Source organism: Tursiops truncatus, chromosome 11 (genome assembly GCF_011762595.2).
Source record: "Tursiops truncatus isolate mTurTru1 chromosome 11, mTurTru1.mat.Y, whole genome shotgun sequence".
Lineage (NCBI taxonomy): Eukaryota > Metazoa > Chordata > Mammalia > Artiodactyla > Delphinidae > Tursiops > Tursiops truncatus.
In genome coordinates, this window is record NC_047044.1 from 10,641,996 (window position 1) to 10,655,355 (window position 13,360).

Consider the following 13,360-nt stretch of genomic DNA (forward strand, 5'->3'; position numbering starts at 1 on the left):
TCTCCCCCTAAATAGATGAGGAAACTGAGGCCCAGAGGGGGCAAGGTGCTGACCTGCCCAAGGTCACACAGTGAGCCAGCCCTCTGTGTGTCATAACAGCTCGTGGCACAGCAGACTAGCCCAGCCCCCTTCTCTGGCCAAGGTTACTTGGCTTGGAGACAGATGCCCAGTACGTCGGGGCCTTGCCAACCCAATTAACCCCCAATAACTGTCAGCTGTTGCTGCTGTCGATGTGGCCATGTTCTTAGTAAGCTCTTTTGGGTAAGTCAGAAACTCGGTGAAGACAGGGTGCATCTGTCTGCAATACTGCACATCATAGGCGCACAGTAGGTGTGCAGTAAATACCTGCGGATGTGTGAGGAGCGCAGGTGAGCGTGTGGCTGGTGGCACAGCGTGCTCGACCTGCCCCAGTGGTGAGCTGCAGGCCCGTGACACGGATGCAGCCACGGCCTGCTCACCCAGCGCAGGATGGCACAGAGCTGGGAGCGGGTGCCGTAGTATCAAGGGGCAGGAGCCAGCTCCCCCGAGATGTGGGGCAGCTGGCACGGAGGGCTGAGACTAACAAGACGTGATGGAATGGGAGTGGGTGGAAGCCTAGCACCTCGGGTGAAACCCAAAGAGATACTTCCCAGAGCTGCCTGAGGACGTTCTGAGGGCATCGGGGCTGCCTGGCAGGATGTGAAGGGGCCCGGGGCTTTGGTTGACATCTAGGTCAAGGTGAGGACACACTGCCCTGCATATCCACGCTGCTCTAATGGAAGTGTGGCGCCCGAACAAGGGAAGCAGAGGGCCCCCGGTGCCAGTCACTGCTCGGACCATGTTGGCGCTGAGGCTCAGCTCCAGGTGACATCTTTTAGGAGGGATCTTGACAGCAAGCATGACCCGGGGCAGCTGGACCCAAGGGTGTGGGACTTGACACCGTGGCTTTGGAAGAGCAGTAGAGGACGTGAGGCTGTTCATCCTGGATACGCGGATTGCAGGGGCATGAGATAACTGATGAACAAATATCAGAAGGACCTTTGCGGAGGACTCTTGGCTGCAGTGTCTCCAGACAGGCCGTGTCTGGCCAGTGGCAGGTTGGGACCAATGAATGAACACGGGTACAGGAGCTAGGTTTGGCTTTGTAATATAAAGAAGTCTCTAATAATCAGAGCTGTTCAGGAAGGGAATAAGCCTCAGATGGGTGCTGAGATCCCTGTCACTGGAGGTATGCAAGTTGGGGGAAGTCACATCTGCAGGGATCCTGGAAAGTTTGGTAGTTCTAAGAGCTCAGGCCAGTTCAAGTTCCTGGCTGTGTGGTCTTGGGCAGATCACAGCCCCTCTCTGAGCCTCAGTTTCCTCATCTGAGAAATGGGAAGTGTGGGTCATGGGGCTAAAAAGAAGAAGGCTCAGCACATTTCTTGCACACCGTGAGCACCTCATCAGTGGTGAGGGCCCTCCCTCTGATAGTTATAGAAAGTCCTGATTCGGTGGAGTCACGGACCCCAGGATCTCCCTCTGTGCCCCATCCCCGTCCCTAGCCCTGAGCTCTCATTCCACACATCATGTTCTGGGCACCTGCTAAGTGTCTGAGCCTGTTCCAGGTATGGAGGTTGCAGTTTAGCCCGAGATAAAGCCTACTTTGACTTTATTATGGGGGCAGGGAGGGGCTCATAAGGAACGAAGGGATGTCTGGTATTGTTGACGGATCAGAAGGGACCAAAGCCAGGGTGGAGTGACCAGTGAGTTGTCTCAGATTTGGCGTCAGGGAAGGTGGGGTTGTGGGGAGCAGTTGAACAGAGATCTGAATGAAGTGAGGTAGTGGGTTGTGCAGATACTGGGGGAAGAGCATTCCAAGAGGAGACAATAGCAGGTGCAAAGGCCCTGAGGTAGGAGTGTGCCTGGGGATATTTGAGGAACACAGCTGACCTGGACTGAGTACTTCCTGACTGATGGTAGAATTGAATTCTCTCTTGGTTTATGGATGGTCCACTCTTGTACACTTTCCTGATAGGGAGGGAGGTGCCTACCCAAGGGGCAGGAAACTCACAAGGTGGCCTGTGCATGTCCAGTCCCTGCAACGGACCCAGCTCTTTGGAGGAAGCTGGGGAAGGAGGGGGCCTCAGTTTTCTCATCTGTAAAATGAAGCCAACAGCACTCACCATGCAGGGCTGATATAAGATTCAAGGAATGTAAAATGTCAGACACAAATGAGCCATTGAGTAAAGGGTAGCTGCGACTATCTTATGGACGAGGAGACTGAAGTCCTGAGAGGTTGATTAATGTGCTCTATGTCACACAGCTCAGCATTCAATACCAGGACCCTTTGTCTCCAACATCCATGCTTTTTTCTCTCCATCCTGCAGCTGGGGCTCTTTGCACCTGAAATCCAAATGGTTCACTTACCATACGGTAGTTCAGTGGCGAAGGTATAATTATCCCATTTTACAGATGAGGAACGGAGGCCCAGAGCAGTCTGCCCAAGGAGCCTTGGTGAGGTGGAGGCAGCTACAAGACCCGGCATCCAGTTCCCAGGGGGTGGCAGGCTTTGTCCCGGAGGGTGGAGTGGTGGCAGCCCATCTCTGGAACCCCTGGCCTGGTGCTGCGCTTCCAGCAGAGGTGAGGTGGCTGCCCGCCTGTCGAGTTCTGGCTGGAACCCAGGAGTCCTCGGTCCTCGTAATCCTGGGTAATGGCATTGACACGGACAGGGTCAATGGCACCTTAGAGAGCCTTGGCCAGCCTGGCCCAGGGAGGAGCCCATGCCAGGACTGATCAGCTGCTGCAAATGAGATTTCCCTGGCTAAGCCTCACGTCCCACTCCTGGGAGGTCAGAACACGGGCCTCACCTCCCCCATCCACTCCCTGGACCCTGCGAGCATCCTGCGGGAGTAGGACCTTACGAGCGGGAGCCGTGCATTTGCTGGGCCTCCCGCCCTATACAGAGCGTGTTTGTCTCTACTATGTTCTGGGATTTCGTGGGAGCCCCGGGCGATGGGAGGCACTCACCTTGCCACACAGGTGGAGAAACTGAGGTTTGGAGGGGGCCTGCAACTCACCCAAGGTCTCAGAGCCGGCCGGCCCCGCATCTTCCCTGCTGACCTCTGCCTCCCCACTCCCCACCCCATCTGCCCTCAGCCGGGGGACACACAGGCAGACCTCACCCTGTCCATCCTCTCTCCCAGCCCAGGCAGGGGGAGCAGCCCCATGACCCCCTGGCCCTCACAGCCCCACAGCCTGGGGCGGAGAGGTCAAGGCTCCCCTCTGACTGGGGAGCTTGGGGGTCAGCCTGCAGTGGAGGGGTCTGTGGCCCAGGGGGTTAGGGAGCCTGAGTCCCGGGGAGCCCTACTCTTAGGTGATGACGGTTGTGAGGAAATAATGAGAAAAACTTCATGAACAACGGTAGCTGACGTTTTCTGATGCTGCCTGCTACGTGCCAGGCCTTGCGTCCGCACCCGCCACGTCAGCTCACTGCAGCCTCGCGGGCAGGGATCGTTTGGCCCACTTCCTCGGCAAAGGAGGAGGCTTGTGCCCAGTGTCCTGGGGTAGCTGAGTGGGCCGTGTCCAGGGCAGTCAGCTCCCAGAGGGCACTCGAGTTTGGCAGATCAGGATCTGTCGCTGCCACCCTGGCCCCTGAGCTGACCTCCCACCAGCTGGACGTGTCCCTTCCCCAGTGCTGGCCTCGGTTGCCCCTCTGACAGTGGCTGGGATTGGGCTAGAGCCAGGGCTCCTCGTCCCTGCTGCTCTGAGGCTCTGGGATTCTGAGTCCACGGAGGGGCCCTGAACCTCGTGGCCCCTGGAGGAGGGTGCAGAATCCAATGGGATCGACTGGTGATGTCAGGGGGCGGGTATGAAACCCAGAGAGGGAAGGCCTTTGCCCAGAGTGACTCAGACTTTCCTTGGCTGTACCGAGCTCTGAACAGAGACCTCCCGTCAGCTCTGCCCCTCAGACCCGTACGGTTTTGCCCACTCTTCTCCCTCCTTTCTGTCCAAGGGTGTCCCCATGAGAGTGGACATCATGCAGTGTGTAGCCTGCTAGACGGGGGGATCCCTCGACGGCACGCTGCCCCCCAACTTCACCACATTCCTCCTCTCTGTGGTGGCAGGAGAGAGGGACCCTTGGAAAGGTGCTGGTTGGGCACTTTGGGGCTGCCCCCGCTCTGGCCAGAGTTCACTCATTACCTGACACCTGGGGGAGGGGTCCGTTGAGGTCAGGTCCCCTGGGAGCGCTGCTCTTTGCCCCCTCACGCCCTGGTGCCCTGGCTACTGGCCCACAGCCTGCTTCCGGGGTGGCCACGCCCTCCCAGGTTTAGCACCGTTTGGGTCCTAGGCAGAAGAGGCCTCTGCTTCCAGCACCTGCTCCCTGCCGCTCCCCACCCCCTTCCTGGGCTGCTCACCGTCTGCACTTCGGTGGCTCAGCCAGACCCAGTGCTCATCTGACCCCTGGATGGGGGGGGGGAAGGCACTGTGTCCCCTCCCTCGCACCCCCGTATTTGTCATCTCGCTGTGCTTTGCTGTGCTTTTCTGCCGATCGATTCCTTTGTCTCCGACGCGCCCTCTCCGTTTATCTCTGTTCCTCTGCCTCTCCCTGCTCAGCTCTCTCCAGATTTTGGCTTTTCCCTCCTCCTCAGTCCTCGCCTCCTGTCTGCAGCTCCCTCACCTCCTTTCTCTCTCTCCCCAGCCCCCAGGTGTGCTGGGGTGGGTAGGGCCCTGTTCTTGCCACTGGTGTCTGGGCTGGGGCATCACTCCCGTGGGAGCAGGGGAAGGCCTGACCCCAGGACCCTCAGCCCCAGGTCTGATAGCTCGGCGGCCGGCTCGCCCCTCCCCACACCTGGAGTGGGTGTGCAGCCGGGCGGGGGGCCAAGTGCTGCTGTCAGCGCCTTTGCGGCCTTGCTGTCCCCCGTCCCTGGATGCGTCAGGCCTCGACAGGTGGTGGGCAGGCAGCCCAGGGACAGGGACAGGCGGCTGACGCACACGGGATGGGGAGAGGGGGAGCCTCCTCCCCACTCTGAGTCATGGGGGGGGAGTGGGGGGAGCCGGAGAGAGGGCGGGGTCACCTTGAGGGCCCAGTTGGGCAGCGCTCAGAGGGCCTGGGTTAGGGGCGTGGGGGCCACTGTACCCCCTGAACTGTTTGGGAAGGGAAGAGGCAGGACTGGACTAGTGCAGTCTCTCCAAGTCTGGGCGCCTTCTCCTACTCCCCTCCCTTCCCCTTCGCCTCTTCTTACACCCTCAGCATGGGCTGGGCTTTCCAAGAGTCTGGCCAGCTCAGCTTAGCCTGACAGCTGCTGGGTCTGGCCAAGCGGGTGACGGTTTGAGCAACTCAGATCTGAGGATGAGGGGGCTCGATGCGGCTCAAGTTCCTCATGTGCGCATACATACATACGCACTCGTGTGGGCCACACATGTGCTTAACATGTCGACACACAGGCAGGTGCGGGCCTGTGTTCCCCAGAGACGCTCCACATGCATCCCTTCCCACCCCTCCACACACAGGCACGCCCTCGTTCACTCCTACGTTCACTCCTGTAGCTGGCCAGGCAGGCACACATCCTGTGCACACGGGCATACGTGTGCACAGCCGCCGGCCTGCACACCCGTCTACTCGTACACGTCAGCACGCCCCTGCTCCAGTGCTCTGAGCCAGCGCACACCTGCGCGTCACCTGCAAACAAATGCGGTCCCCAGACATTCCCAGCCAGAGGAGGGGCAGACAGGGTTCTCTGATAGGGCAAACTTGGCAACTCAGCCTCTTCCATTACAGCCTCGCTGCCTGAGGGGGAGGGGAACTGAAGCCACCGGAGGGGTAGGTCTGGCCTGAGGCCCCCTAGGAGCCAGCGGCCACGTCGGATGGGAGCCCTGGTCTCCCGACTGCAGCCCTGAGAATTTTTGTGGCACAGCCAAGGACAGAAACGCTCTCTGCTGCCTGTCCTTGCCCCCTTCTTGGCCGACAGCCTCGTGGTTGCCCCCTCCCCTGCCCCCGTCCGGCCTCTCAGCCTAAGCTGGTCCTGCAGGGGACGGGGAGGTGTGAGGCGGGCCCCCCCGGAGGTCCTGATCGTCACAGCCTCTGACGCTGCATCAGCCTTTCACCCGAGGGGTCACCTGGACGCCCTGTTCACTTGCCACCTCAACAAAAACTGCCTGCCTGGGCTTCTTTGGGGACTTCTCTCCCTCTCCACTTCCCTTTCCTCTGTTCCAGCCCTCTGGGACTCAGGGCTGTAAATTGGTTTCACTTTAACAGCAGAGGTTTCACATTTTTTCTTAAAGTGCTTTTTTCCTGGAGTTTCCCGGGAGGAGGAGCAGGACGCAGAGGTGGGCCTTGTGAACAGTCTTCTGCTTTCTTTATCCAAACATGGATTTCTCTGGCCTAATCTTCACATCCCTGACCAGTGCCCAGGGCGGAGGGAGGGAGGACCGAGTTCTTCTCGCGGTCAGGAGAGCACTGGGTGTGAGTTAGAAAGTGATGTGGATGAGGGGCCGTGTCTGGCTTGCTGGGTGACCGGGGCAAGCCCACCCCAGACTGAGGTTCAGTTTCCCCACTTGGAAAATGAGGGTCTGTGGGCTGGGAGCCCTGCACTGCCTCCCCTGACCCTCTTCATCTTGAGCACGGGCAGCATGGCTCACCTTACTTCTCCCCGCATCAGATGGCCAGGCAGGGGCTTGGTCCCCTACTTTATAGTTGTGGAGACAGACTCAGGGGTGGTGTGCTCCACCTGGCCAATCAGGCAGGGTGGGCGGGGCTCCAGGCCTCCGGATTCCTGCTGGCTCGGTAGCCTTCATCCTGGCCCAGGCTGTGGTGTGTGTCTCTAGGCAAGTCACTGCTCCTCTCTGGGCCTCTGACTCTCCCAGCCACTGAGGGGTTGCCGGGCTTCGGTCACGGGATTCCGGAGGCCTCTGGCTGCTTCTGCCTGAGGCGTCCCCTGCAGGATCCGCGTCCCCTACCGGAAAGCGCTTTGCGGAGGGGCTGTGGAGGGTGTGTCTGGATTCCCAGACTCTCACCCTCTCTTTCCCTTGGCTCTGCTCTCGCCTGCAGGATGAGCTCATCTTGTGACCTCCCACTGCGGGAGACCCCAGCCTCTATGCATCCCCCTGCCTGGGGTCCCACGGCCATGCTGCTCTGCTCCCCCTCCCCCATGGAAGCCGAGACAAGGGAATTATTTTTGGAACAGCAGCAGTTACACAACAAATGAATGATTTATCTTTGGGCCTGGAGGAGAGGAGGCATTTTTCTGGGCATCTTAATTCTTCTCTGGATTGGAGGGTGGCTGCTTGGGTACGTGGCCATGCGTGTGTGGGCCTGTTGTCATACACAAGACTGCAGGTGTGCGTGTGTGTATACACCTGTGGACGTGAGCATGCCGTGGAGTTCTGGCTCATGTGGGGGCCTGTGGGTCTTTGTGCAGGCAGGTGGACGAGTGTGGACACTAGCGTGCTGGGGCGTGTTTGTGTGTGTGTGCGCGCATGTGTGTGTATGCACCTGGCCTGTTAACTCTCCAGTCTCCCTTCTTTGCCCACTGGCTCCAGACTCTATCCCCTCCTCCCTCCCCCTCCCTTGTTTCTTTGGTCTCCCTCCTTCCATGTCCTGCGGCCCCCTCCTCCCCCTCTTGCCACCCACCACCCCCCTTCTTTTATGTAACAGGGACCCAGAGTGCTGCTGGCGCAGGAACCCCCGGGAGGGGGTGGAAAAGGGACTGGGGGCCTGCACTGGAGCATAGTGGGGTTGCTCTGAGCCTTCACACTGATCTCTCACCCCCTCTTGGTGCTGCCTTTCAGGAACCAGGTGACAGATGGGTCTCTTCCTTCCTGTCCCCGTCTCTCGCGCTCCCCCCTCAGAGCTCCAGTCTCCAGCCTCCCGTGGGAATCGTCTGAAGTTCTGAGCCCAGAACCCCAGGGGGAAGAGGAGGAGGAGGGAGAGGAAGGCAAGCCTTGAGAGCCCGGGCACCCTCCCGGCAGGAGAGGAGCACCTCGGGGAAGCAGACTGTGGGGCCTGTAGCCCCCGTGGCCCTGGCCTGGCCGTGGCGCCCGGCTCCTGCGGGTAGCACCCCGGCAGGCCCCCGACAGTTGGCACCGGCTCTGCCTGCCTCGCTTGGGGCCCCCAAGCTGGGGGTCGCCCCCAAGATGGTGGCGGCCCCAGGGAGGACTGTGCTGCCGGCCCCAGCCTCTGGCCGCTAGGCCACCTGCGCCCCGGCCCCCGACCCCAAGCCCGGCCTGTGAGGAGGCCGCGGCCGGAGCCATGCTGCGCCTGGGGCTGTGCGCGGCCGCGCTGCTGTGCGTGTGCCGGCCGGGCGCCGTGCGCGCCGACTGCTGGCTCATCGAGGGCGACAAGGGCTACGTGTGGCTGGCCATCTGCAGCCAGAACCAGCCGCCCTACGAGACCATCCCGCAGCACATCAACAGCACCGTGCACGACCTGCGGCTCAACGAGAACAAGCTCAAGGCCGTGCTCTACTCCTCGCTCAACCGCTTCGGGAACCTCACCGACCTCAACCTCACCAAGAACGAGATCTCCTACATCGAGGACGGTGCCTTCCTGGGCCAGTCGAGCCTGCAGGTGCTGCAGCTGGGCTACAACAAGCTGAGCAACCTGACCGAGGGCATGCTGCGCGGCATGGGCCGCCTGCAGTTCCTCTTCGTGCAGCACAACCTCATCGAGGTGGTGACGCCCGCCGCCTTCTCCGAGTGCCCGAGCCTCATCAGCATCGACCTGTCCTCCAACCGCCTCAGCCGCCTCGACGGCGCCACCTTCGCCAGCCTGGCCAGCCTCATGGTGTGCGAGCTGGCCGGCAACCCCTTCAACTGCGAGTGCGACCTCTTCGGCTTCCTAGCCTGGCTCGTGGTCTTCAACAACGTCACGAAGAACTACGACCGCCTGCAGTGCGAGTCTCCGCGCGAGTTCGCCGGCTACCCGCTGCTGGTGCCCCGGCCCTACCACAGCCTCAACGCCATCACCGTGCTGCAGGCCAAGTGCCGCAACGGCTCGCTGCCCGCCCGGCCCGCCAGCCACCCCACGCCCTACTCCACCGACGCCCAGAGGGAGCCCGACGAGAACTCGGGCTTCAGCCCCGACGAGATCCTTTCGGTGGAGCCACCGGCCTCGTCCACCACGGACGCCTCGGCGGGGCCGGCCATCAAGCTGCACCACGTCACCTTCACCTCGGCCACCCTGGTGGTCATCATCCCGCACCCCTACAGCAAGATGTACGTCCTGGTTCAGTACAACAACAGCTACTTCTCCGACGTCATGACGCTCAAGAACAAGAAGGAGATCGTGACGCTGGACAAGCTGCGGGCGCACACCGAGTACACCTTCTGCGTGACCTCGCTGCGCAACAGCCGCCGCTTCAACCACACCTGCCTGACCTTCACCACCAGGGACCCGGTCCCGGGCGACCTGGCGCCCAGCACCTCCACCACCACCCATTACATCATGACCATCCTGGGCTGCCTCTTCGGCATGGTCATCGTGCTGGGAGCCGTCTACTACTGCCTGCGCAAGCGGCGCATGCAGGAGGAGAAGCAGAAGTCGGTCAAGGTCAAGAAAACCATCCTGGAGATGCGCTACGGGGCCGACGTGGATGCCGGCTCCGTCGTCCACGCCGCCCAGAAGCTGGGCGAGCCCCCTGTGCTGCCCGTGTCCCGAATGTCCTCCATCCCCTCCATGATCGGGGAGAAGCCCACCACCTCCAAGGGGCTGGAAGCTGGGCTGGACACGCCCAAGGTGGCCACCAAGGGCAACTACATCGAGGTGCGCACGGGCACGGGCGGCGATGGCCTGGCCCGGCCCGAGGATGACCTCCCGGAGCTGGAGAATGGCCAGGGCTCGGCCGCCGAGATCTCCACCATCGCCAAGGAGGTGGACAAGGTCAACCAGATCATTAACAATTGCATCGATGCCCTCAAGTTGGACTCGGCCTCTTTCCTGGGGGGTGGCAGCGGTGGCGGGGACCCTGAGATGGCCTTCGAATGCCAGTCCCTCCCTGCGGCCTCCACCACCTCCTCGACTGCCACCCCTGGGGGGCTGGAGCGGCCCAGCTTCCTCTCACCTCCCTACAAGGAGAGTTCCCATCACCCGCTGCAGCGCCAGCTGAGCGCTGATGCCGCCGTGGCCCGCAAGACCTGCAGCGTCTCCTCCAGCGGCTCCGTCAAGAGCGCCAAGGTCTTCAGCCTGGACGTGCCGGATCATCCGGCCGCCGCGGGGCTGGCCAAGGGCGACTCCAAGTACATCGAGAAGGGCAGCCCCCTAAACAGCCCGCTGGACCGACTCCCGCTGGTGCCAGCGAGCAGCAGCGGGGGCGGCGGCGGCGGCGGCATCCACCACCTGGAGGTGAAACCCGCCTACCACTGCAGCGAGCACCGGCACAGCTTCCCGGCCCTGTACTACGAGGAGGGCGCCGACAGCCTGAGCCAGCGCGTGTCCTTCCTCAAGCCGCTGACCCGCACCAAGCGGGACTCCACCTACTCGCAGCTCTCCCCCAGACACTACTACTCAGGTTACTCCTCCAGCCCTGAGTACTCATCCGAGAGCACGCACAAGATCTGGGAGCGCTTCCGGCCCTACAAGAAGCACCACCGGGAGGAGGTGTACATGGCCGCCGGCCACGCCCTGCGCAAGAAGGTCCAGTTCGCCAAGGACGAGGACCTGCACGACATCCTCGATTACTGGAAGGGGGTCTCGGCCCAGCAGAAGCTGTGACCCTCTCCTCCCTGGTGAGGTTGGAGGGGGAGGGCCAGGGGCACGCGGGGAAGGGCCCGGGCGGCCGGGCGGGGCGCGCTGGGGGCCGAGGCCAAGGAGTGGACGTACACGCACACCCGCACGCACGCACCCACGCACACACCTGACCACCACCTGACTGTGAACCACCACCACCCGACAATACCGGACGGGAAAACAAAGACATGTTCACCTTAAAGTTTACACACTGATACTGAAACCAGTCGTCTCTACTGTGCTGCCCAGGGACTCTGCCGGGGTGTGCGTGCTGGGTGGGGCCGGCGGGCAGGCGAGGAAGCCAAAAGAGGGGGTGGGGTCTGGGGCTCTGGGACTAGGGACAGGTTTGGGGGCAAAGGAGCCCGGGGCGGGGATGGGCCGAAGCCCCCCCTGGGGCAGGGAGCGGGTCCCCCCGGCTGGGGGACAGGTCACGTGGAGATTTAGTAGAAGGTGGACAGTGGGCATCGTTTCCGTCCTTTGTGGATGGGGAAACCGAGGCCCAGAGAAGGGAATTGCTAACCCCAGGGTCACGTGGCAGGCGAGAGTCAGTCTCCCAACTTCCCGGCCCAGTGCAATCCCCCAGCCCCAGGAGCTCTCCCGGGGCCCTCACCCTCGGTTCACCCACTACCTGTTCTAGAGCTGTGGTCTCCTGGGGCTGTGGCACGTGAGAATCAGGCGGGTGCTTTTCCTTTCTAGAAAGCCCCATGGCCACGTCCCCCCCTTCCCGAGCGTGGAGCTGTGATTCATCACGTACAGGGGCCTCTGCACCATACACACTCCCCCCTCCCCCCAACCCCCGCCGCCAGCACCCAGGGGAGGTGGGAGGTCCTGTGGACAGGGGAGGAGCAGGTACGGGGACGGTCCACCGGCCCCCTTCAAGTGTCTTCCAAGTAGCCTGAGGGCTGCCGATGGGGTCTGAGGAGAGCGGCTGAGCCAGCAGCCACCGCGTCTCAGGTGCAGGCCCCATGCCCTGGCCCCCCAGCCTCTCTGGGCCTCCAGGAGCCCTGCTCGTCCCAGAAGGGCAGCAGTATACTGTGATGCCTGGGAGCAGTGGGGAGGTGGGATCTAACGGGGGCCTTCCTGCCTCTGCCCCCGCATCCTGGCCTCCCACCGGCCCGATCCCCCCTCCCCCTCCCCGCCACGGCCCTCGGGGCAGCATCTCAGCCTGCCCAGAGGAAGGAGGGCTTTCCGGAGCTTTTCCACTCACCCCCTCTTGGTTGCCCATCCCTGCCCCACCCCCCTGGCCTGAGGGGCTCCCATGTTTCCCTGAAAATGGCCACTCCTCCCTTGCTGACCCCCATCCTACATCGAACAAAGCACAAATGGTGAGCACTCCCACCTCACCCCTGCTGGGAAGGAGCAGGCTGGATTCCCGGGGCCCCTCCCGTCCCTGGCCAGCCTCTGTCGCCATGGCAACCCAGAGCCTGGCAGTTGGGACCGTTGGCCTCTTGGGGGTTCTCTCTCTCAGTGTGGGTGGTAGAGGGCGGTGAGAGAGGGCAGGGCCAGAGGGGGTGGCTGGATTTCTCAAGAGCTAGGGGCTTCATGGGGCGCTGTAAGGGGGTGGGTCTGGGTTCCTGAGACCGTGGGGTCTTGAACGCTGTCAGGGTGCTGAGGGGCTGGAGTCGGCCGTCCCTTCCCCTGTGGATGGGAGGTGGGCCCGTGGGGGGCGGAGAGACTGGAGCTTTGCCCACCTGCCAGTGTGCCCCTTGGTGCCTCACGCACCGCAGGCGGGGATGGAGCCCACTTGGCTCTCCCCACCCTCCTGCCTTTGGCCTGTCACCCAGTGGGTTTCTTGAGATTTGGGGAGTGTGACCGTGGGGTGAGGGTGGTTGCTGGGAGGGGAGCAGACCTGCACTGCGGGGGGCATTCTGACAGGGAAGCTATAGCGCCGTTCCCGTAGGATCTGGGGGAGGACCGTGGAGGGCGAGGGGACCTCAGGGCTCAACCCAGTCCCTCTCACACCTACTTGGGGCACGGACCAAGCCCGGGGCTCACTTTGGGGGTGACGTTTGCAAGGAAAGGACTGTTCTCCTGGGGAGTGGAGGGGAGGGGGCCAGCATGGATGTGCAGAGCAGACCTCCCCCGGCTCCCCAAATCCTGCCCCCCAGCCCCTCCTCAGACCGGATTGGCAAAACAGAAGAGCAAACAGGCCGAGAAGCCAGTGATGTGAGGAAGCAGATTCCCTGTTATATTTGCATGACGATTTTACTGTATTTTTCTGAGCAAACATCTGTCGTGTATGTGCCAGTTTGTCCAGACTCCCTTGCCCCCCTCCCCGCCGTCCCCCCCCCATTCCCACAGTCCCTCTGTTGTGATCTGACAAGCAGCTCTTGAAACGTGGGGACGGGCCAGCTCTGCAAAAGACCCAAAACAGGTACCAGCGAAACACAGCCCCCGCCCCACACCCGCCTCCTATCTTTCCGGATGTTGGGCCCACAAGTGCCGCCTCCTCTCCTCCCACGTGGCCTCGCCCCTTGGCCTCTTCCTTGCTCGGGAAGGACAGCCCCGGGCAAGGGGGCGTGGGGGGACCTCTCCTCTGTCCCACTTGCTCCCATTTTGCAGATGAGGAAGTCGGGGCCCCCGAAGAGGGAGGGGGTCTGGTGATTTGGCTGCCGGGTGGGGAGGGTCAGGCACACTGCTGAGTACAGGAAGCCCAGAGCTTGGGGCTTCATGGGTGGC

General features: G+C 62.2%; 1 protein-coding gene across 1 annotated transcript; it reads left to right on the forward strand.

The window, feature by feature from the left end:
* Positions 1–4,972: 4,972 nt before the first annotated feature.
* ELFN2 (extracellular leucine rich repeat and fibronectin type III domain containing 2) lies at positions 4,973–12,908 on the forward strand. Its single transcript, XM_004320403.4, has one exon. It carries the CDS (start codon positions 8,207–8,209, stop codon positions 10,664–10,666), a length of 2,460 nt encoding a protein of 819 aa, XP_004320451.1. The 5' UTR covers positions 4,973–8,206; the 3' UTR covers positions 10,667–12,908.
* The last annotated feature ends 452 nt before the right edge of the window (positions 12,909–13,360 follow it).

Bases quoted from the DNA above. Each gene is read 5' to 3' on its own strand.
- ELFN2 (XM_004320403.4), top strand. From the start codon at position 8,207: ATGCTGCGCCTGGGGCTGTGCGCGGCCGCGCTGCTGTGCGTGTGCCGG.